General features: G+C 35.6%; 2 protein-coding genes across 4 annotated transcripts in view; both read right to left on the reverse strand.

Annotated features, from left to right (window-relative positions):
- Positions 1-742: 742 nt before the first annotated feature.
- hoxd3a (homeobox D3a) overlaps positions 743-26,364 on the reverse strand; it is a 28,316-nt gene continuing 2,694 nt past the window's right edge. Inside the window, exons 1-4 of one of the 3 annotated variants that reach the window (XM_088930694.1) lie at positions 18,841-18,865; positions 9,335-9,403; positions 3,852-4,389; positions 743-2,480 (exon numbers count right to left, since the gene is read on the reverse strand). In XM_088930694.1, coding sequence (XP_088786820.1) covers positions 1,732-2,480; positions 3,852-4,287 — 1,185 coding nt within the window. In that variant the 5' untranslated portion in view covers positions 4,288-4,389; positions 9,335-9,403; positions 18,841-18,865 and the 3' untranslated portion in view covers positions 743-1,731. Of the gene's footprint in view, positions 2,481-3,851; positions 4,390-9,334; positions 9,404-12,360; positions 13,414-18,840; positions 18,866-26,364 lie in introns of those variants that run through there. The other 2 variants (XM_088930692.1, XM_088930693.1) reach the window with 2 other exon arrangements.
- Positions 16,723-21,390, reverse strand: hoxd4a (homeobox D4a). The gene is made up of 2 exons (XM_088930696.1): positions 19,807-21,390; positions 16,723-19,392 (listed from the first exon to the last, which is right to left on the reverse strand). The coding sequence occupies exons 1-2, from the start codon at positions 20,213-20,215 to the stop codon at positions 19,091-19,093; spliced, it is 711 nt and encodes a 236-aa protein (XP_088786822.1). The 5' UTR covers positions 20,216-21,390; the 3' UTR covers positions 16,723-19,090.

Below are 26,364 nucleotides of genomic sequence, written 5' to 3' on the forward strand. Positions count from 1 at the left end.
TAATTGTCGTCACAACAGATCGTGTCTACACAGGTTATTTCATATATATTTGCCCGATAAGCGGAGAAAGAAAAAATAGTTTCCTCCTCTGTCACACGTGTAGTAAATGTCAGCCTGCAGAATGATGGGTTCAAGCTCTGGCCTTAGCTAACGCTGGTGGAGCCATTCGCCATAGCCTCAACCGCGTCCTTGCAACCGGTATCAATAGGATACCAAGGAATGATAGTTAAGCTTAGACGTCGCTCTGAAACAAATTGGAAAAATGCGTTTTACATTCACTTGGTAAAAACTATACTCGTAACGTAGGGAGTAGGCTACCAATTTTCCCACGTCGACGGTTATCAATAGCCTCCCCTCTGCTGTGGAAAGGATGTCATTGTCTGCAAACGTGTGGGAGAGCTGACGTTGCTGCATTGTTGTGTGAATAACGATCAAATCCATTATCTGCTGCCGCTTGGAAAAACGTTCGTGGGATTTCAAGATAATTTGAAAAATCTAGCATTTTATATGTATGGTTTAAACTAACATTTAAAAATGGGTTATCGGTTATAAAAAATAATGAATGAAATATGACGTTTTGTTCTCCTGTGAATCTTTAAGCATATAACGTACGGCAAAAAAAAAAAAACATACAGAATGGCTTTAATTTGTTAGAAGCGTAGTTTACTACTTGAATATATTTTAAGCTCATTGAAACCATACTGCTGTTAAATAAAGGATTCTCTTATCCAATATCCTTTAAGTTAAACACTTTATTTACAAAAATGCTTAACACACTAAAATATAACATTTCATAAATTATCATTAGTGTTTAGTCAATTTATGCATTAACGGTATAACCCAGAACGAAATAATTTGAGGTAATATGAACAAATACATGAAAACAATAAATGACATGCTGGTGTGCTGCTCACATAAAACAAAGATCGACAAGTTCAAATAAATTATTTTAATTCTAAATATTTTCCCAAATAGTATCTGAAGCTTTAAATTAAAACATTTTTTTTCAGAAATATGTATCATCTATAGTGTAATGTAACATTTTAGATTAACTTGAATGCTTACAATTTGCTGTCAGAATTAACCCTTACAAAAACTACAAACACCAGCCACTTTTACAACTGCTTAAAACTATTCTCTCACCTATTTCGAACCAATTCACTAAAGAAGGAATAAAATGGCAAAGGACAACAATTAATCTGCCCAAGGTATGTTGCATAAATTCTACAAATGTCCACATAAATACATTAAGACAAGGATAAATAATAAATGATACAAACTTCTTTCTCTTTAAATAATAAATACCTATAATCGAGTTAAAAGTCTCTTACATTCTTGAAAAAATACATAAATTAAGCTGTCTGAACTGAGACCAAATGCGGACAAAAACATCACTGATTTTTTTTTCTTCTTTTGTACGAAACCACCCTATCGTTGTGGTTTGCTAAAACTGAAATCTCTACAGGACTTACCTTCAAGTAAAACGTTTTTTTTTTTTCAGTCCTTAACCGTGTTGCGCATTGCACTTCAAAAAGTGAAATAGCTGACAAAAAATATCCTTTGGCTGATCACCGTCAGCCAGGAAAAGGAACACAACTGTTTTAAAATAATAATAATAATAATAATACAGGCTAATACAGATAACTCTCGCGGAGCGTAATTATATAAAGTACTTCAGACTAGTGAGGTAATAAAAAAGCGAAGAGCTCGCTTCGGCACAACGACAGTCCACTACAGATGCGTCAGTTTAGGTGCCTCCTGAATCCTTCCCTGAGATGAGTGGTGAGATGTTAGATCTGTGTATGTAGGATGGGGGTCACAAGGTCCATGGTGGTGGTTGCCCGGAATCTGAGCCGCGCAGCTGTAGTCCACGCTGGCCGAAGAAGGATGAGGAAGATGGCCGAGGTTGAACATGGGACCCGAGGCTGGCATGGAATCAACAAAATTCCCTCCAACATACACGGGGCTGCCTTGTAAATTAGCATTGGCAAAGCCACCGTTGCCTTGCATGCTGTGGTGTTCATATTCAGATCCCGGGTACCTTTTCTGCTGTGGTATACAGCCACCTAATGGTGCTGTGTAAGCAGCCAAGCCGTACATATTTTGCTGCGGCTTAGCAAATGATGTTGGCGAGGGAGCATCGTAGCTCAGGCTGTTCACATTAGGTAGCTGACTGGAATATCCAATGTGGTTCGGGCCACTTAATGGTGGACTTCTGTCTGGGGAATGTCCAACTGGAGAGTGCATTATCCCCTTTGCTTTTTGATCCTTTTTGTACTTCATCCTCCTGTTTTGAAACCAGATCTTTATTTGGCGCTCCGTGAGATTCAATAAATTGGCCATTTCCACTCTGCGGGGACGACAGAGGTACCGGTTGAAATGGAATTCCTTTTCGAGTTCTACAAGTTGGGCGCTGGTGTAAGCAGTACGGACTCTTTTCGAGGCTGGTCCTGGAGGACTTTTGTCATCACACGTGTCACCTGAAATAACAGTTTGAGGAAATCAGTTACAAATGTGAGCACTGTTTACTAGCGAAGTCGCAATGTCATCAACTGTGTGAATGTTTGATTTTTATATGCCCTGCATCTTATGTTCAGTGTAGTGCAGTGTAGTGTAGCCTACTGTTGTGGGTGAAGCTGTTTTTTACACCAAGTACACCAACGTTTCATGAATCCCATTTAGCAGAATAAACCAGATCATTCGCTTAAAAAGAGTTGCAATAAAAGCTTAACGCCTACAATGGCACCACAATTACATTATACAGTAATTCAATAACTGTCTTTTGTCAGACATTATCAGCGTCTTGGAAATAATCCTGATTGTGTATAGGCTGCACTCTTGAGCATGAGCTGTGGATTTTTAATACACCTTTTTTTCCATGGAGCACAAATCTAATCGTGTTTCATGCTTCCCTGAAAAGTAGTAAATGTTAAGCTAAGCTTTTTAAGAAATGTGCTTTTGTTAACATGAAACATATTTTGTTATTCCAGACCCACACTGATCATTGGATTTGTGCGTTTTATTTGCAGTTTCACCAAGAATAAATAAGTGAACTACCCCAAAATACGTTTTAACTATCTCTAATCCTATACCATCGTGATGGTTTAAGAACCTTCTATAAAATACGATTTCTTAATTATACCGGACTTCACGGTGTAAAACTCACAGAACCACCCTAAAGACAAGTATTAGTCTACAATGTTTTTAATGACCACAGCAGCAAAAGGCCTTTTTCACTTTAAAGACGTGAACCCTAATGTCAATAATCAAAATACTGTGAATATTCTATACGTAGACTACATGACCGTTTTCATTAATATACAATTAGAAACACACAAAGAGCCAGCTTTCAGATGTTTTTGAATCGGAGGAATGACATTAATACTTTGGGAAAAGTTTCCCTGTTTATATGTGAAATGTTAAACGAATCATATTTTTAATTAATGAATATAGCCGTTGGTAGTGAACATTTACTGAATTCCCTCTGAAATGTAAAATGGTAAACTGACCTTTGCGTGTAATATTGAGGCTGGTTGTGATAGCATGTGACAATCGTTAGAACCCTGAGGACAAAGCGTTCTTGAACACTTGAATTCGGCCAAAGAAATTAAGACGACGTATCAATGGTTTACAATGAAGTGTAATAGGTGCGTGAGTATAACCTATAGAAAACAAAGAAATAACTTATAAAACTTTAAAAAGTTAAGTATCGGTGATCTCCGTAAGCCCTTTGAGTTCAACACGACTGAGTCAGGTGCCTTTTTGCGACGTAGAAAACAATTAAGCAATTAAATCATTAAGCACCTGTGCCTACTCCCTATACTGCAGCCTTTATGTAAAAATCTGTATACCTGGAGTTGTGCAGTTGTTTTTCTGTTTTGAGTTCTGTCGCGATTCCTTCATCCATGGGAATATTTGCTTTGTAATAATAGGGGTGGTAGAACTGGTAGAATTAGAAGCTGTCTTTTTTTTCTGGGAGGAAGTGCTGCCGGAGTTTGGTGAAGAGGCTGGCAAAGGAGGTGCTTGCTGCTGCTCGTTGATGGCTGTCGGCTGGCTGCTGCTCTGATTGTTATTCGTTCGCATGCAGCTGCCATTTATTTCACTAGGTTTGTGACTGGGGGGTCTGATTGTTGGGGTTTGAATGGTACACACTGGACCCTGGAAGTCGTTCTCAATATTAGATGACGGGTAAGGCTGATGAGTGGAACTGTAACTATACGAGTCAGATTTGGAGTACGAATACCCTCCGAACAGTCCAGAATTGTCGTAGTACGCAGCTTTCTGCATTGTGGTGTTTCAAAGTGATGAGGCCTGGATGCTCTTATCCAATGGCATGGGGTTTGTTGTGTCACGTGAAGGGTATCTTCCAATCTCTGCTGGCTTTCCGACCTGCAACATAGAACAAGAAGAAAGCTAAAAGAGATCACAAGGCTAAAACCTTTGCACACGCAGGGATGAGAGGGAATTTCGTTTATTTTCCTGTTTGTAATGAAAATAAAATACACAATACTTTCTCATGGTAAAATAATGACTTTAAAAGGAGAGGTGTCTGTGATAATGGATGTAGCCTACTATTTTAAGATAAGGAATTATAAACAATATGTATCAGGTAAGACATGTAGCAGTATAGTAGTATACTACTATAGTATAGCAACCCTAAAATGGAAATACAAATGCGTGTCTTTTTATTTGTGTTTTCTATGATTTTCAGTACACAGGTTAGCTGGCTCTCCTGCGGCACAGAAATTGACCTAAGCGAACAAGCAAAATTATTCTAGGGGAGCCCAAAATGATGCCTACCCGTGCAGCAAATGGAGTGAACCATCAGAGTTTAAATCTAATAAAGAAGACCATTTGCACTGAGCAGGTTTTTCCTTTGATTCGAGCAATTTGTGGGATAGCGGAGAGAAAATGCAGGTTGTCGAGGTCGACTCAAGCACGACTGTGCTGAATCATTGCTTTCCACAGTGATAAGTAATGTGAAATGTTTAGAGGTTTAAGGAAAACTATTTTGGGAGCACTTTATATTTTAATTTATCGTCTCTTTTACACATTTCTTATTGTGTTACACTTGAAGTGTTTTTTACAGAATATTTTAGGTTGTACAGATATATCCTATATATTGTATATCAACTTGCTCTGAAGTTGTTTCAGCTTCCTAAACCTCCAGATCAACCAGGAGCCACGCAACCATGCGCTTTGACAAAACAAACATTAATCAAATATTTATGTTCAAGTTAATTTCTAAGGCAACGTAGATCAGCGGTTGTTTATACGCATTTGTATTCGTTTGGGTGCTATGGTGTTTTCCTTGTGTAGCACACGTAATACAAAGTCCAAAGAAAATATGAAAGCGACGAGTTACAGTACATTTGGTACAATAATATTAATAGCATATACTTACTAAGCACACTTATTATCTATTCAGACTATCAAATCTGAAGTATTTGGTGTTCTATGTTTAAAAACACAGGTTTCCTTTATCAGTATAGTACAACATGGCTAGTTTTATACATCACTTCATATGGCAATAATTCAGGAGCGATATACGAAGATGGTGGTGTATTAACCGTTTGAGAATTTATTGAAGTGCATCTAAATGCCAGTACATACAATATTTTTCAAAGGGAAATTTAGGTGTTTCATTTCCGCTTTTCATCACCATGATGAAAGTAAAATGTCGGTGAAGAGGTACCATTCAAGTGTAGCCTATCACCCGAGATTCTAGATTTGGCCTGGTCTTTCTTAGTGTGTTAACGCTCTAGTCTAGCCAACTCACGATATCAAAACACTTAATGAGTGAAATGAACTGTTGTCAAAATGACAGATAACATCGCCTTTGTGATATGGACTGTTTTCCAGATTGCCAGAATACTCTTGTATCATACTCACAATCATTACATCCAGCCAAACATTTGCATCAAATGGAACGGTCTTAATCCGATGTCAACACTTCAATGGTGCGGACAAAACTCGAACTATAAATCTTGATTCACATTTCTCCTAATCCAGTTATGCGTTCACAGTGGCTTTAACGTATGCGAGTAGAACTTTCCATTTCTCTTGCAACATAGTCCCTATCTATAGCATAGCAACATTTTTTACAAGTGCCTGATAACAGGGCAAAACATACATAGTGAGTCAACACGCAAAGATTCAGGTTTTTAATCGCTAAACTCCCGAAGAGACCCCACCTACAATTCTCTCTAATGACCACGTTTTACAATTTCAACCGTGATTAAACTGATCATATTGTCAAAGAGAATTCATTTCTAAAATTTGTACTCTCAGACCACAAATTTTGCAGCTCCGTATAGTTCAAATTTTCAATTATGCTATATTTTAGTGAACAGAGACAATAATAAAGAATAGTGGAATAATGAATAATTGGTAACCATAAAACGTTTCCTTCCCTTCACGCTATTACCACAAAATGTTACCAATTCCATAAATTTGCCTAAAGTAACAAGGTATGGTCGATGTAGTGAGCCAAGCTGAATTAGATCTTGTGTTCCTTATTAATACTGTCTTTTTGTTAGTCGCAATTGTACGATAGTGCATGGTAGAAAAGTCTCCGAGGTTAAATAACACCGAAACAAAAAATGAAATCGCTTGTTAAAAGTTCTCTAATTATAAAAAATATAAATGGTACAATATTCTGATTTTGGTATAGACTCGATATAGACCAAAAGTAACTGGGACGGCTTTGGCCTCTGATGCTTGACTATCCACACTCTTTCAAACAAAACTTTCAAACTATCATCTTTTGTGTGTAGCTCAATTACAGAGCATTTTCATATGCCTGTTAAACATTTATGAGGAAAATGTGTGTTGTTTTATGGTTACGACGCGAAACTTAACTTGCAACAGTACGTGCATAGACAATACAGTCGTTTTTCTAGCTACCATTTTTTCCTCAGTAAAAAGGACCACTCACATTTGGGTGCTTACCGATTACGGTTTGCAGAAAAACGTTATCATAGCTTTTCTTACAATTCTCTTACAAGTCATGATGCAAAATCTGAATAACTACACAAGTGTTGCTGCGATGTGATCATATATTTGCCAGATTTTAACAGGTCCAGCCTTAAATGGTCTAACAACTCTCAATAGAAACTCTCCATCATATCTGACAGAACCTTTTTTACAAACTATGCTTGATTTTGTTCTTTCTTCAGCGTCGAAGGCTGTCCGTAAAGCCTTTCTCTCGTATTCCTTCAGGCAACAATGAAGGAAGATAGTTAAAGTATAACTTTAGCCTTTAAACTCGCCTTTGTGTCAAACCAATCACACAAAAATGCCAGATCAGCGTTAAACCCCACAAATCTTTCCTTTCACTTATACTGCTCAATGCTATACATTGTGTGGAGATAGACCAAGTAGCTCCGAACATGTAGTAAAGATCGTCACTCTGTTGTACGTATACTATCCATATACACCTATGTACGTAACTACCTAAGAGTAAATGGTAAATGATACATATGTGTTTAAATGGAAACAAAACACGAGTTGACTACCACGTGTTCACTTTTACCAAAGTACTTTCTCCTGATTTAATCTGTTAAAAACCCGACAAGACTGCAAAGCTTGGATAAATGTAGTCTGATTCACACTCTTTATCGAATCGCTTTAAAAAAATCATGGTATGATTATATTAATCTATCTGCCTTGGATACATGCAAATTTATCAGGATGTTATTAAGTAATACTTAACCAGAAAGCATACATTCTTTCTTTCTCAATGAATAGAGATAATCAGCATCTCTTCCATTTTCTTATTTCCTAAACTAATTATAGGCCTACTAGTAAAATATAAAACAGTCATGTGCTGCAAGTTGTTTGCAAATCGTGAACAGTATGTAGGTTAACAATATTTACAATATGTGAAGTGTTCTCAGTTCGCTTTCAATCATACATCTGATTTCTTCGGAGATAAACTAAAACACGCTAGTTAATTTTGTGGGAGAAATACGGATTAAACCTTGGAAGCACTTCTTGTCTAGTACATTGCAATGTCTAAAAAGAAAGGACAGGAGGGAAACAGCCACCTTTTTCCGTTTAAATGTTACATCTGCTTGTGAACTTTGGTTGAACCGAACACGGGTTATAAATCACTTGGACAATGGTCAACTGTTTCTGAATCTAAGATTTCCAACCCCTTTCTCACATTATTTATTTACTTAAGAAAAAAAGAAATGGTAGTATTTATGCCACTCTAAGCTCTCTGTTTCACTGTCAGTGGGTAGAATCATATACAACCGCATTGTATTATAGCGCTATAAAATATTTAATATTTTAAATATAGTCTACTCTTTAGCTTTATACACTGTTTGCCTGTATATCCTTAGCTAGCGGAATGCAGTTCCGTCTGCTCATCTTTTGCACAATAAGTAGGCTATATAGTCCAGGAGATGGGAGGGTCGTTCCAATATGCTAATTGTAACCTAAATGCTCACATAAAATGCCTAGAGTGGTGAGAAGAAAATGGCTACTCTAATGTTACAAACAAAAGAAAAATGGTAATTTCTTAGCTCTTGTATTGTTCCCATTTATATCCAACACACATATTTGTGTTTTAAAATCAATATGTAATGTAATATACAAGAATGAATGAGAGTCTGGCGACTGGACAGCCCGATACAGTAGTTATTAAGAAGCCGAAAGTCCTCGTAGTGCATATCAATGCACCTGTCATTGTGGGCCGCCGCAAAATTTATGACTGCTAGTGCTATGGTCGTAAACGCTTCACTAAGGAATGAAAAGAAAACACTTCCCAAGACTTGCTATACCTTCAGAAGTGTAAAACAGGCTGCGCGTAGGAGGAAGGCCAGCTGAAGAATGTCCTACTCCGCAAGTTCTTCTCTAGCAGAATGGAAGGGCCGTTTATATAAGCGCGACTAACATCTTCCACAGACCATTTCTGAAACAGCTCCTGCAAGCTATTTTTTTTCCAGAAGCCTCTTCTGCTGTACGGGGAATTGGGATGCAAAGAAACCTCCAGATCCAAGGATTATCGGTTTTGTGGCACAATCGGAACAATATTCTGTGATAGTATACTCGAATGATACGCGGGACAGCGAAACCAATCCATTTTCTACCCAAAGCTATAATATGATTTATGTTATCGTGGATTACAGTCCCTGGCTATTAAAGAGTGTTTCCATAGTATAAAATCTTATTTCATTTCGTATTTTATTTCACAGATGGCGTGTTTGTAATTAAGGACTCTTTTGTCTTGTAGCCATATCATGAACGCACTGTATGAAACTAATTCAATGCATGTGTCCTGACAATTTGATCACTTTGTAATTGTGTACAGGGAAAGTAAACTTACCAATGACGTCTTTATTTCTGCTTTGATTTGTTACTTCTTTATCGCTCTCTTCATTATCGGCTTCCCAACCTAGAAAATGAAAAACAGTTCGCTTGTCATTTGAAGTCTTGTGGGTTTTATGCGCGCGCGTTGAATCAGCGCGTTGAATTGTCCTGAACTATACCTTTGCAATTTAAATACCCTTGTTCGGAGTGCAACTCTTGTGCCCGGTTAGGGACTTTGAGATGGATTAATTCGTTTCTTTAAAGTTTCCTTGAACACAGATTTAATTTACGTTGCACTAAGGTCTTGAAGCTATGAACTAGCGAGAGAATGCACACATCGCCAAATACAATGGCCTGCAGTTACACTATTTGAACCGTTATAAGGAAAACATATTTTTATCCGATTCATTGAATCAAACAATGTAGACAACATATACCAATGTATTTTTTTAAGGACATGGTACCAAATTAAATAATAAGATGCAGCAAGTGGCTGGTATTCTAATCATGCATTATATTCTCATAAAATGAAATACATTTAATTTTGATAAACATTCCAGTTCCCCACACAACAAAACGAAAATAGCAGTATATCTTCATAAAAAGGTTACGTTACTCAAAGATTCTGAATAACTTAGCTTAAATGGCCTAAAAACTAATTCTATTCACATTAATGTCTATACTTTCCAAATCTTTGAACATAAAATGCAAAATGACCCTAATACTACTCTTGTAATTTTGGCTACTGTTAGACAGCAAAAAATACGGATGTTATTCAGGAAATATCTGAAATGATTGGGACACAATATAGCCGTGCGTCTAACCTCGGCTATAAATTTTGTAGTGTGAAAAAAACGAATGAAGTAAATCTACACAAAGAGCTAGCCAAAAATATTTAGCAGTCATAAGCCTTTTGTGTGACCTTTGGCTTGTTCTGCAATAACTCACAGATTAATGAACAACGAACGGAAGCGCTTCAAATAAGTCACAATGCAACCCATCTCACAAGTTTTCACCACAGCCTTTTATACGCTTAAGCAGGCCCTGAAGGTACGACACTTTAAAAACCACTATTCGCAAGATACTCGTACTACATCTGAGAAAGAACAAGTAGATTTTACGATTTTAGGTTTGCGGTCTTAGGCCTGATACATTTTTACGATTTTTAGTGCATTCACGTGGACGTAAGTCAGTGTCAGAGCTTTTGTTATTGTTATTTATGGTAGAAGAAAACTAAGTTAGAAGTCTTAAAACTGAATGAACGTCGGTCAAGAGGAATGAGTGCATCCTGTTCAATATATATCTAATGATGGATTTAATTACTTTGATTTCTATTATTTGGTGTGGTTCGCTTTTCTTAGGCGACAATGTTTCTCGCCCACGCGTTGTTACGGTAAGTTGTTATATATAATAACACAATAGGCAGCTACTAATGTAGCTACAATGAGTCGTTATCTTAAGGTATCTGACGTTTCGTTTTCCTTTAGCAAATATTGTTTTCTTCAATTAATACCGTTCCAATATACGTTCCAGGTGGAAATGTTTCTCTTTTCCAAAGTGTAAATCGGTACGTTATTCCTTCAAGCCACTGATATCGAAGAATTATCTTCTTTTTTTCCTTCTGCTATTTTTCAGTACGCAGTGGGTCCTGACCGAATATCTGCTTGGTTAGAAAAGCTTCAGACGCAAAGTTTCTCTTTCGTGGATTTCATTTAAGGATGGAACCCGTAAAGGTGTTGCAGAAATTTTAGGTGAAGTTATAAGTAAGTGTATCTATCCAGCCAAATGAAGTGCTGTTCTCCGTAATTGGATTCAGTTTACTAAATTGGCAGGCCCGTAGCTTGAAGGCATGTTGCTATGAAAAACGTCGAAAGAATCCGATGTTGTGTACTTAAACAAAGCCCATACCTTTTCTCTAATAAAACTGTTTCATGTTTTATATGTATATATAGCTATTTATTTTTATTGAGTGAATTGATAAGGAGAGGATTAATACAATACAGAAAAAAGATCTTAATCCCGGAGAAAGCTAACCAAAAAGAGTGATACACGTACTGGAATAAAGAGAAAACATAAATATAAAAATACCTTAAAAATAACTTATTTGATCGCCATTGTTAAAATGTATATTTGCAAACGCAATAGTTAATTTTTATTCATTTATTGAATTTATCTGCTTAAAGAACACAAATCATATTACACTTCAAGAAAATAAAAACATTGTTTAAAAAGTACGCAGTCATGAAAGATTATATACCACAGAGCTGAATTCCACCTTTACTTAGATAGGACAAAAACCTTGTTTTAGAGAAAACAATTCAACTTAAACTGAAACGTAATTTTCAATAAAATGTAAAAATTGCAAAAAGGAATATTCACAAATATTACTTTTGAGTTATCAAAATAATAGAATTCCGATATCTCATCATTTATGACGAAATTGCATCTTGTAAGACCCGATTGTGTTTTTCTCACAAAACAAATAAAAACATGCAAAATACAGCAGTTATTCTGTTACAAACTCGAAACAGGAACAGATCGCACTACCAGCTTTTATTCTAACGAATGCAACGAAAATGACGAAAGCAATTAAAATATATATGGTTACGTTATAGGTTTACATAGCAATATACTTTAAATCACATAAATCAAGTCCAACTATACCCTGACGATAAGACAACAAATTAATGTGATTTATGATCTAACTTTCTATATGACAACATGAAAAGTTCTTGTGCTTCTTTCCCCTTTTATTTCCTTCTCCTTTTTTCACAAAACCGCAAAATCAGCTGAAAACCGACGTCAAAATGTATGTGCAGGACATGTGTCCGGTCTAACCTTTCGAAAGTGCCCATGGTTGCTAAAAACTGTAAACTCGTCTTATAAATTACATATTTTTGTTTCTAAAACGTGCTTGCTTGGTTATGCTGGCAAAAGCGACATTAATAAAGATCACCCCTTTAAATGGAATAAATCATATTTATACCCTCGCATTATGTAAACCCATGGTTAAAGGTTGCATTTTGCCATGCAATTGCTTACCTGTGAATCAATTTATCATAAACCTGGGCTTCTCAGTCTCAATTTCTTCGCCTGCAGTCTCTAGAATATATCCTTCACCCTTTGTCTGCAGACAATACTGTCCTAAACCTGATCTTGCGGTTTTACAGACATTTCCATATACCAATGCAGACAGTATTCCCGATAGAATGGAAACACACTCACACTCAACTACCAATAAAAAGCGAATACAGTTTTGTACCCCTGTTCTAAAATATTGCTCGCAATCAACCACCCAGGGATAAAAAGAGTTTACACCACCAGGTATAATTTTTAAAGTCACAAATTATGATTTTGGTAGTGTAACGGAAACCTTTTATAATGACAAATAAAGGCGCTGCCTTAAAATACAAGCATATTTGTTCACGTGATCTGGATACCAGATTGTTCTGATTGAGGCTGGAGCTTCAACAAAAGCCCTACCTCACAAATCCATTTTTATAAGGGAGCGCGCTTAGGATAGCTCTGGTGATACATGCTTATATAAACGTGAAGGTAAATATTAACACTTGACGAATATTTATCAATTCAATGTGTTTCTTTTCCAAAACAAAAAGGCATCAGCTGATATTACAATATGGCGAATTGAGTTCAACCTATACATTATTTGAAAGCAACAAATTTAGATTTCGAACAGATTTGTTATCCCGTATACAAAAAGGCAGACCTGGATGTTCAAGTTATTTTTTCGGAACATATATCTTTTTTAATGATTTAAGGAGCGCATTGTTTTGAAAACAGTAATCGATCTGCAGTTTTAAACATACTTGTGTCTCTTTGTGATTTCACAAAACGAAGTATATTCTGCATTTTTATAACAAGAACTAAATGGACTGAAGGTGGTTTTAATGTTTGGTTTCTGTATCATCTGCCGCATTTTGGGGGGTTTATTTAGCTTTTCTTTTTCCATGAATGAGACAATGTAGGGGAATTCATCAGAAGGATTTGCATCGGTGAGTTTAGGAAAACGTTGCTCCTTTTTTTTCGTTTTGTTCTGCCGGATAATTTAGCAAACCGTGTAGCTGTGAAATCCAATTTTGTAAGGCTTGTTAATGTACAGGACTCTAGTAACATTTTACTTAATGACCTTTGTTTGTGCATTAAAAGAACACAAATCTGAAAAAGATTCATCCTTCTTTCTTAAAGGATGCTTTTACAAAGAATATTGCACGCGTTTCCATTCGCTTATCGTTAACTTCAACCGTTTACATTTAGCGTCAATAGCATTCTGCTAACATATAGTGAGATTTATAGATGTTTATGGAACTCTTCATATTGTCATGCTGCTGTCATGCAAGTGCGAAAAATGTGAGATTGATTCCTAATGAAGAAATTACGAATCATAATAATAATAATAATAATAATGAACAGCCTCTCTCTGTTTCCTTTTCTCCAAAATATGTGATATGTAGTGCGAAATGTGTGATACGTGTGCTTGCATACGGAGATGCTATTGAAAAATGGAAAAAGTTGTAAATATGTATACATGATATTTCTATATTGTCACAGCAAATAAATTCCTGAACACACTGTGTTCTGTCCTATTGGTGTTTTTGTTGTGCATTAAGCTATGTATTCAAAGGACCGTTCGTTCCCCGAGAAAGCTAGCACACTTAAGGCAGGACATAGAAAGCCGAGCAAGAAGATGATCATCTTCGCCGATGGAGGGAACCTAGCTAAGCGGGAGCTTGTCCTGAGAATAGGATGCAAGACTTCTACCATCACAGCATATGTTCATAGAGCAATAAAACTGAAAGATTTACAGTCTGCGCCCGGCCCCCAGCAGACTCGCACCCTTTCAGGAATTACTTGGAATGATTTACAACAATGAAAGCAACTGCCAATCTGCTAAAATACCTCCTACTCATTTCTTAAATAAAATCCCCATTATTGTGTACTGTTAATGCTTTGAGATTATTCCAAATATGACTGATGTTCTTTGAGTCCTCCTCTCAGGTTTGGACCTTTCTGACATTTTCTGAAAGGAGAGGATTATGGCAGTGAATAATCTCCGATTCTCTTCCATGGTCCACACCTTTGCCAGAGCTGGGTTTGTAATTCTTTAATGGGACTCAATGACAAACACGAAGCCTTGGTTTTAAAACCACGAGAAGGAACAACCCCAAGTAAATAATCAAATCCAACAGAATCATTACATGCGCTGCTGCCAGACCTACAGTCACACGAAACACACATTCAGCCTATCATTAAACCCAGAGAGAAATTAATGCAAACTATGAAGATTGTTTAAAATGCATTCACCTCTTAGTTATAGTAGAATACATTAATTAATCAAATACCTTATTTATCACACCAATCTTAATGTATGTCAAGCCGTATTTTGTGGCCCTTACATGCAGCCAGAAAGAAGAGGCAATAGCTCTATACACCATTGCATTGTTCCTCGCACAATCTACAATATTCGAAAAGCCCCATAGCTTTTGAAATAAGACGTTAAAACAAAACTATTGCCCCTTTATTTTAAATGAACGTGAAACGTATTTTCCTTTATTTTTATATAATTTCACACGATATAAGAAGGAGGGATTCAGCAAAATAAGGTCAGTATAACAGCCCATTACAACTTCAGGCTGTCTGATGGGAGCACAGTGCGCGTATCAAAGGGCACTATTTATCAAATATGTGACAGTTAAGTTCATTTACCGTCTTACTCAAAATGAAACTTAAATGTTTACCTACCTAGCTTCCATTTGTTGAGATGCTATACAAAAGTGCTGGCTAAAGTAGCGTAGGAGACCGGCCCGTTTGTATATTATTTTCTTGGGATCTCTTCAGTTTTCAAGTCTGATAAGAGTCCTTTGCTTGGGCGATTAATGACGACGCCGTGTTTCTAGGGGACGTACTGCATTAATTATTTAGCAAATCACGTGGTCAAATCAAGGATTTTTTTTTAAAAAGAAGAAAGCTTCTTATATTCTCCTAGTTAAATCTTCAGATGGCGACTGCAGTTTGCTATATCTTAAACAGCCGTCTGGCACGACGAGGACAGTTCTGCGAACAGCTGGAAATCAAACATGGCCGTGTGTGAGCCATTGTGGGTCTGCCTCTGGTGTGTTCAATGCCGTGTCATTGCTAGTGGCACAGCCTATACATTCGTTTATTTCATTCCCACCAGCAGTAAAGTCAGTAGTGAAAATACATTCAAAAACTAGCTCACAAAAATCAATTTCTCATCTTAACACTTATAATACACAACAGCTAGATTTTGAACCAAGGGAAACAAAATGGCACACTGTGAATAATAAGGAATAATAAAACACACCTGATAGTTCAGTGCCTGTCTTGCACAATATTTTACAGATGTGAAAGTAAAGTGGAAGATATCCATTCATACAATGTTTTTTTTTAGAATCGGTACCTGTAAAAAGTTACTTAAATACTTTCATTGCAATGCAAAAAAACGATGGATGAAAGATTGTGTCAGGCATGAATTAATACTATGCATTAAGAAGTAAGTATTAAATTCATGTTCATTCATGAACATTTCAACAAGATTTTTAGGTGGTTGACAGTCTTTGAAAGTCTAGTGAACAGCAGGCCTACACATACAATTTTGTGTATGTCTCTTTGTTTTCTTTCTCACACTGTACACGAGAAGAGCTAAGGTAAAGGTATTTCTCGTAAGGTTTTTAAGTCGAATTGTAAAATCTTCACCTTTGTCTTGGTGTGTTATGTTGACCTGACATATGGTAGCGTCATCTGAGGAGAACGAAATGTTTATTTGAATCTCATTTTTAGTTGGGCTTTGTAGAAGCGTATTGCACGCTTTAAGACGCATGTGCCCACGAAAGCATTCACACACATTCACACGGCTTTCACAGGCACGCTGACAGAGAGGCATATATACACATACACATGCAGTTATGCATATTGTATTTCTCAATTATACCAGAACAAACAAAGAAATCCTTAAAATACGAAATCCTTTTATGCAGTATTTCTCTGGCAAATACCTCCGGCAAATATACATTTCTGTTAGATTGTAATTAGGTATATATGGAAGTTCGACTCCTGGTTATCTAACCTCAATTTCGTTTGGAACCTATATTACGAGTTTTAAATGTGTATATGCTTTCGATTGAGACGCCTTTAAAGATAGCGAGAAATGCGAAAGTGCTCTTTTGTATTTTTATCAACATCTTTAATAATGTCGCAATAATATAATAATTTGGAAGTGATTTACCATCTACGCAAACCTTTTAATATTTATATTCATCATTCATTTATATGTATACTGTTCTTTTTCTGAATGTTGGCAGACTTATCCATAGTTGGAAAGAACATTAATAAATTTAAGTGTGTTTTGTATGCAATTACTCCGAGTTTTTTTTTTTTTTGGGGGGGGGGTGGCTTTAATACTGTGTCCATTAATTATATAAACTATTTCACAAAAGATTTTTATGTATTTTCGTTTCGTGCACATACATGTCAATACTTCCGTGATACTGTTCGGAATTTCAAGGTATTATCTGAAATTGAATGTGGAGCATGTTTGAGTTATAATACTTGCTTACTAACTTAGCTAAATGTGTTTTTATTAATAATATAATTGAATGTTTTGTTACCATGCAATAAACGTAATACAAAATCCGAATTGCACTGTAACAAGACATGGACATATTGTTTGCAGTTTGGAAACTAGACTAGCCTTTTCTGTGCAATCAAAATTGGTTTACAAATATGATACAATGCGCATAATATCACCGACACGTACAAGAACACTTTATAACACTATGTAATGATTCTACATCTATTTTCTTTAATAGTAAGCGTTAAATAATTGTTTCAATCCGGTGGAGCTGTAATTTTAATGACGTGAAAGCTATGAAAATTCTCGTGATATTCCTTAAACCGTAATATGTTAATTACAGTATTAACCGTGCAATCCATATGCCAAAAGAAACTCATTTACTAAAACCTGAATGTGAATCCTGTCTGCAGTAGAAAAGGCTATGGGTCCAACAGGTCAAGGGTTTAGAGGTCAGTCCTCCCGGCTGAAATACGGCTAATCGAATAGAAAATTTGTCCCCTGGATGAACCGGGCTTCTGCTGCTTTGCCGAACTTCAGTAAAATACCTTTTCAGCTTCTCAACGTGAAGGCGTCAGAAAGAAGATATCTTTGCTATGCGTGAGCTCTCTGCTTTTTGTCATAGAAACAAAGATGTAAAGAATACAAGAATATCCATTCTTAATACTCCGACGCGGATACATTATAATGTTTTGTTTTTTAAAAAATTGCTAGTCTCAGGAAACAACATCGACAATAAACGATCGGTATGACAGCTGAGAAATTTCTAAACACGAATTTCCAAACGTTGTTTGCTTTCTATAAATCTGATGTGCACAATAGCAATAAAATTCAAGAAAATACTTCGAGTTGCTCTATTGGATCTTTGTGAAATTAATGATAAAGGTTCAGTATTTTAATTTATTTAAAAACATTTATTCTTTGAAGCGTTTCGGGCGATTTATTATGACATACGTGCTTTTACAATAAACTTTCTTTATTCATTTTGGATGATAGTTAAAATAGCTTAGAAAGTACCTGTATATATCTACATATACACACGGAAACACATGTATAACAAAAACAGGTCAAACGTGATAGAAATGTGAGACATCGTTTCTTCAGTCACACACCAAACACATTCGGATTCAGCAAGCATAAATCCACAAAGCAGACACATAGCCTCTTTAAATGTAGGCTATTTCCAAACTTGTCAGCAAACGATTTACAGTTTCAGTAATGCAAGTCAGAGTCGTTGCAAAACACAGTGGAGTGTCTTATGGTGCTGCTTCCAAAATATTTTTTTTCCCAATAAAATCATACAAAGCATGTTAAACGGTGGTATACTTCTCAAAACACTTTCATGTTTGATATTTAAAAATGATATTTAAAAATTATAAGTATATAGCCTCTATAGCATAGATATATATTATGTATGTAATATATATATGAACAAGGCATTAGATTGTAGAACCGAATAAATCCACAATTTAAGAGACAAATATTGATTTACACCTTTTCAAACTAAAATAATACTTAATTTTGTGCTTAATATACATTTATAAATGAAACTACAGGCAACTGATTTTTTTCATATGTAATATCTAATTTTATTATTTAAAATTATGTGCATCAATTTTGGTATCTTTTTAAGAAAAAAATGCAAAATTGGATCACATACCACTAGCAACTTCATAAGCACAATAAGCTTCACATATACTTCTTTCCTTTTCTCAATTAAATAAAAACATTTAACCACAGGCCAATTTCTCATACCTGCTGAAATGCACGTGAGGAAGACTGACCCAAAAGTACACGTAGAATATCAGAGTAAACAATATTACCACAAGAAAGCACCGGACATTCATTATAAAATTAAAGGATAGCAATATTGTCCAATATTGTATGTTTTCGTTTCTAGTGAACTACTGTACCTCGTTGAAGCAAGTGAAGGTTCATCTTCTGCACCACCTAAAAAGTTACTATGGTCGGCGTGATGGTAAATCAGTACAAAGTCCTCATATTGCAGCTCCAGATGACGACATTTTTGTTATGTTTGCTTTCGTTTTACATTAATGGGAACAACCAAAAAAGTCATGTTTCTGGATCATGCAAATTCTGATGAACAGTGTCTATTATATACAGTTCTTTGCGGAAGAGTGGAGAAAATGCAATGTCCATCTCTTACAAAGTTGTGATATCAGTTTGGTTGTCCTTCTGCACAGTCTGTAAATGCTGGCTAGGCGCAGACGAAGATCTGCCTTTTGTGTTTGGAAGTTTGTGGTCTTTTTTCCATTTCATTCTTCTGTTCTGAAACCAGATTTTGATCTGTCGCTCAGAAAGACACAGGGTATGCGCGATTTCAATGCGACGCCGCCTAGTAAGATACCTGTTAAAATGAAATTCTTTCTCCAGTTCTAAAACCTGCTGTCTTGTATAAGCTGTCCGTGATCGTTTAGGTTCCCCTCCTGAATAATCTGGATTCACTGGAAGAATAAAGAAAATACCGAAGTTAGCAAAAGTGTCATAGTCTCTCCCAACACTGTGTACTTCACAAAGATTATATTTCTAATATCCTGGAAATACTGTAAGGGGTAGCTTATCCAGGATCGATATGCAATAGAAAGGTTGTTACTAGATTATTTTTTCAAGTTTAAGAATAAAAAAGACAACCTCAAAATCATACCAGCAGTCCACTGGAGTTTTCAATTGTTTTGAAAGCCGACCACATGGCTAGCGGCCTATTTCCTAAGCAATAAAAATTTATGACTGGTGTAATTGGCGGCCCCTTCAAAAGAAGCCATAAATATTTCACGGAATGATTCTTCAGAGGAAAAAAAATAGTACAGCACAACTGGCCCAAAAGGGGCTGGAGTGAGAAACAGGAAAGTCAGTCTTACCCGTGGTAACATGGACTTTCTTCATCCAGGGATAAACTATTGCTGGCTGTTTGGCTTGTATCCCGTTTTGGTTCTTGGTGCTTTGCTGCTGGTTGCAAGACCGTGTCCCAGATATTTGGACCGGCGGGCACTGCTCACTTTGAGCCGTGAAAGGGCTCTGTTGGCTGGGCTGCTCCTGCACATGACCCCGCGGCTGCACTGTAGATCCCTGATCAGTGTTACAGCTAAAGGATTGCTCGGTGTAGTTTGACCGTGAATAGATTCCTGGATGCTGGAAATCTGTGCCCTGCGATGGACTGTAATACCCTGTACTCTGGTCAGGTATATAGCTATTCTGCGAATATTCCTCACAAGGAGGAAATTTTGGATCCACATACTTGGAGTTCACCATATACGAACTCATGGCCATTAATTTCTGAAGGTAGAAAATACTAATTTTTCTCGAGTTGTCTTTTTTTCTCCTTCCATAAAGCCCTCCTACTTGCTGTCAACTGAATAAAGTTGGGCACCCATGTGACTGGATGAGCCAATGGAGCTAAAGGGAGTCTATTAACGGTTAAGTATACACCTAGCAGCAATTTTCACAAAGTTTGCTAAATATTCAGATTGTTTGGAATAAAATGGTACATTTCAGTAATGCAACAGTGATTAAATGTGCGCAGATGCTATAAACAGCAGATAACGAGCATACTATCCGTGATCATTATAATAACTGGATTTTAACCCCTGCCGGTCTTCTTAATTACACAACGGGTTTAGGATTAGAAGCAAGATATTTTTTTTGTGTGTTTTTGCTGTTAAGTTGTTTTAATTTTTATTTACGTTGTATTGCGTTACATTGAACTATAGCCGATGAGCTACAATAGAGAAACAAAGATACAAAAGTCCAGTGGCACAGAAAAGAGTAGAATAAAGCCCGGGGACAATTGATTGAGACTGTCTTTGTCAAACTGGGGTCATCCAAAAGTTACAAGAATCTCATCATTTCATCCCTGTTCTATCCCTTTGAAGGCAAACCAAAGACCTTGGTGATAAATAGGAGAGAGTAATCACAGACATTAACACACGACATATGATATTATTTGGAAAAAAAAAACAATATCTGGTCTCATTAAATAATTACAAAGTTTTCAATTGCGCTGATTTCATATAGCATCAGGGATACCGAGGAATAACAAAGCATTTTTGATGAAAACTGAAATTACCGATGTGAAATGTATATCCAAGGCAAGGTTCTTTCTCCTTCGACAGATTGATACATGTATTAATTAAATATTTCACAAAATGCGAAAATACTAGTTTATTTTCACTAGCCAAACCCACCTGCCCGCTATCTGTGAAATAATACACTGAAGCACGTCATTGTAGGATAATTGACATATGCTTCATTCACTCGTGGGTTAAACAAACAAATATTAATATTTGCGGCAGTTCACCCATATCTATAATTTGCCGTCTCCATTTAAAAGAAAGAGAGGAACATGGACACTCAGGCACTGAAAAATTTGCGAAGCAATTGCGATGGTTATCATAATATGATTTTAAGATTCATGAAGAAAAGGAAACTGAGCAACGTTGTAAAATTCGAAGTTTTTGCATCGACCATATACTCCCCTAGAATCGAATCTGTGACTGTGTTTATATCACACAAATTCGGTTCTACAGGGTATATATAGACGACGGAATATAAGTCTCTACAACAGGGGTATACTCAATATTTTTTTATCCTCACCTGTGACTCATATATAATATCCATGTTATGAAATAGATTGTGTCTGTGTCCAATTGTTTCTGAAAATCCTTTCGAATAGAAATTTCAAAATTTCGATGTAAAAAAACTTGCGATGAATGATACTGGCGAGGGTCTTCCATTTTACAATTTTTATTTTTTAATAATACACATCTCAATTCTTCTACGTCCTGACCAGATCAAACGAATTATGCTACTATGGTATGGTTATTTAAAAAAAAACCTGACAGGTCCACATGTACCAATTGAAGTGAATATCTATTGCTGCAAATGCACGATAATTAAAATAATACTGAATACCTACGTTAGGATGTTTCTCTGAATATAAGTTTAACCAGCATAGTCTCTATCAAATGTTCCCAGATTTGCTATAGACTGGTCGCATATAAGGCAGAGGGTAAAGGGCACGAGGTCAAACTAAATCATTTACAAACATATCACAAAGTTTCATTATTTTTTCGTAGGCGACAGCCGAGCACGAGGCGTACAAAAGTTCATGAATTCTGCACGACCCAACTGATACCCAAGTTCCCTGGTCAAAGCTTGCTGACCAGACAGAAGTTTGTTTCCAAGAAAGGAATATTGCAGAGTCGCCCAAAGGTAAACGAAATCAGCGTAAGTTTAATTTTAGAAAGAAAAATACACTATTTTATATATATATGTTCAAAAATATTCGTTTGCGCGTTTCGTTCTATATATTTCTAATCTTCATTTCCGACTAACATATGGAGACATGTACCTCGTTTCGAAATAATTCAGATATAACAAAAAATACAAGGATTTGCTTTATATGGACAAAAAATGAAATGACTATGTTTTGCGTACATACAAGCAGGAAGAATGCAGTATATAACACAAGGAGCTTCTTAATGATAACATTCTAATTTACATGTAATACATATGTAAAATTATATGTGAGCAAAAAATAATATCGAATTTGTGAGTTTCGTATAGCAATAGGACGATAATGAATTAGTATTACTACATTTAAATAACCTGTAAGTGTATAATAATATCTCAGTTGGGTAGTTCGCATTTTCATATTTGTTAGACACTGTGACCTGTGTTTCACCTTATTCCGCGACTTGTTCAGACGGGTCAAAGCCAGAGTAACTGATGAACAAAAGATTTTTAAAATCACCCATTCTTTTCATCTTTTATATCTTAGAAATTATCCAGATTTGTTTTGTTTTCGTTTCTCTTTCTTTTCTTCTTTAAATTTATCTAATTTTGTTCTAAAACATTATCATTTGAGGAAAATAATATATGTATATTTGTTCATTTTTGGTGCAGCTCATTTGGATGGATTAATAGAAACCTTGTTTGGTTGTATTAGGCTATCGTTCATAATCGAAGAAGCGATAAAGCCTAACGAGAACGTTTAACATTTTAATTATTTTTGTTCAATAAGGATAGTTAAGTTTGCTATTAGAAAAAAAATCCTAACATTAAAGACAAAGGATACGTTTTTTTTGCAGTGCGAGTCTTCTCAGGCAAAATCATCGGAAGTAAAGAAAAAAGAGTACAATAATAGCTAATTTCTGTATTTTAATTTTTTGTTGTTGAAGTAAACAGTCAATAAAAAACACAGGCGTCTAACTTGCAAGTTTTTTTCAGTTCAGATTATACCTTCTATCTGTAAATGATTACATTTTATCAAAGGAATCTTAAATACATTATTTAAATAATTTACAAGTGTATATCTAGTCTATCCTGTTCCACAGATTTCCACAGATTACAAAAAATGATCAAGAGTGAGAATGTTTGATTTCCTTTTGTAGGTTATAATTTTCTGTCAATGAAAATGAATATCGAAAATGTACATTTGCTGTTTAGTCTTTTTCGCTCTCTGTATTGAATTTTAAAATGGTTCAGACAGTAAGGACATTCTATGCGAAGATCATGCAGTAAACCTTTTGTTTGAACACCATGCTGTACGCTTGGGGGCGCTGCAGCAGATCGAGGTTTTTAAAGAAGGCAATCAAAGGCCTCTATATTCATGAGTAGATAAAGAAAAAGATCGGATAGGAAAATTAATCGATATCGACACGGAATAAGACTGATCTCAGTTAAAAACAAAATCCCGTAATATAATTAAAAGGTCTACCTGTGCTGCTTTTTACTAACCTACACAATTAAAAGTAATAATAAAATAATAAAATAAGACTAATAAGAATAATAAAAAAATTAAATGAAATTTACGCTTCACGTGGCTTCAAACAATAATCCACCTGGGTGAAACACCTTGTAAAAAGGTTTAGCTCCGTTTGCAGGATGCAAATTAGTAACGAATTCGAAATAACAACTATCTTGTTGTAGCTATTCAGATATCTTATTTAAAACTTGTCATTTTAACAGCATTTGAAAGAAATCAATAAACTACAAGACTTTACAGTCTATTTTTATCTTCAGAAATATTAACATAATACTTAAATAACACAACGTGTTTCAAGAAAGAATAAAACGGGTTTTCAGTAAAGGTATGTACACACTTCAAACGAGTTCATGCTCTATACAGAAGTATAAGATATCAGCTCTTGATGTTAAGGTAAAGCTGTAAATCAACACAATATAATATAATTGTATCAAAGTTTCCTTCTTCCACAAAATAGTGCTTAAAATGTCTAGTCTGCTTTCATAAAAAAACATGCGCCCTACAGATCAGGTGACATCAAAATACTCACTTCCTTGAAAGTTCTGCAATAGAAACATTTATAGAGAGAAAGCTTACTTCGAGGAACACTGTCGTGAAGAAGGTGGTAGCAGAGACACACTGTCATGATGCTAGCAACCAGAGGTTAATCCTTGCTTTCAGTTATTCAAAGATCGCTGAGAAATGCTAAACCATCAGCACTTCTGTGCTAATACACAATGTGAATTAAATTTTGGCTTGTCAACTCCCTAGCCATAAAACAAAGTTTAATGGAATCACGTGCTTCTCCATAGCCATTCATGACACCGCTCCTAAGTACCATAAATAATCTTGGAAGTTGAAAACTTATTCAATAATGGCGGTTACATTGATGTCACCACAGAATTTAGGCAATACTTTTCTGCTTTTTAGTAACTTACGCGCTAATCTAGACATAGCAAGAAAAGCTAAGACTGCAAAGGCTTATGTGCAGGTTAGTTTTGATTTTAATAATATCTAAGTACAGTATTTATTTGAATACGTTCCTGGTCTGATACAGAATCAATATGTATTTGTTTTGCTCTCCCTAGTATAAGATTAACATTCTGTTAACAGTATATACGATGTTATATGCGATGTTTCCTTTCTATATCGATTTTTTAGCGCCCTTATAGCTATTTTGCAAGTTTCCGTATTGAAATAGATTTAGAAATAGTCACAGTCGTGATGTGGGAGAACTCAGGCGTGATATTCAGAATAAGTTTCTATTTGAAAGGAAGGAAAACATTTTATGACCCTTCATGTGTGAGACGCTTTAACATCTTGGCGGGTGTTCTTGGATACCTACACCTTGGATATTTAAGGTAATAAAACAATAAAATCCGGATGTGAGAAAACACCTTATTCGTTTGTTTGAAATAACGAAGTATCTCACTTTGCACTAATGGTTTCCAATTTTAGTCTTGGTTATGTTAAATGCCGAGGCTTACTCCTAATCAATTTCGTCAATTTAATTAATTTAATCTTAATGTGGACAAGCAAACACCAACAGAGTAGTGAATAATAATAATAATAATAATAATAATAATAATAATAATAATAATTCATTAAAATGCTCTCACGTAAGGATTTCTATTCATGAAATTTACAATCCACTTGCACTGATGATTTAATGTTTAATTGTAATATGGCTCCACATAAGGAGACATATAACTTGTAAATGACATTTATTTTCTTCCTATCTACAAAAAAAATGTCTGTGGTGTTGTGTTTTTTACTGCAATTGTTCAAGGTCGAATCTATTTTTCTCTCACAGAGTAAAACCAAACTTCAAAAAGAGTAAAAACGCCTTAACTCTACAATACGTAAATATTAAATGTACTTAAATAAATTCTGAACAAGACACTGAACTGCTGACAAGACATTTTCAGCGAAACACTCGCTGTTTCGTTCATTCTTAGACAATATTTAGTCGTCGATTAATTAATTGAATCGTATTTCAATAGATGCTGTTGAAATAAAAAGTTAAAAATGAGCCATTTTGTGTATACATTACTACACCCTCTAATTATTCTTTGATTATAGCGTTTCCATTGGTCAATACATTTTCCAAAGCACACAAATTAGGGTCTTTAGTAAATTGAGTACTGTACACACCAGGCACGCACAGTGCAATGTTGATTTCTGAAATGCCGAAAGAATGGAGATGTAAATAATTCTTAGTGTTGTAATTATTATTAACTAACTACTGGGAGGATGATTTTCTTACAACCTGTAATGTACCCATCGTAATAATAACAGCATCTTGTGACTTACTTTCTGCTTTTACCTTGAATCCATTATACGTTTGCACACAGACAATTGTTTAACATAATGCTCAAATAAGCAAACTGGCAAGCAGCGAAAGATCCGAAGTCACGTGTCTGGACATCAATATTAACTCTCCTTTGAATGACCTTTGGAGTAAAGGATGCGGAAGGAAGACAAGGATTGAGTACGAACGTTGTACAACAGCGCCTTCTCCTGGAACAAACACGCACACCAGTAAACACACACGCAATATTTTATATCGATGCATTATATGATGTATTATATATTAGGTCTATGTTTATAAAAGTGTGAAAACACAGTTTCTATACTTGGGATAAATACGTGGAATTCAGTAAAGGAAAAAAAA

This window comes from Atractosteus spatula, chromosome 13 (assembly GCF_055471065.1).
Source record: "Atractosteus spatula isolate fAtrSpa1 chromosome 13, fAtrSpa1.hap1, whole genome shotgun sequence".
NCBI lineage: Eukaryota > Metazoa > Chordata > Actinopteri > Semionotiformes > Lepisosteidae > Atractosteus > Atractosteus spatula.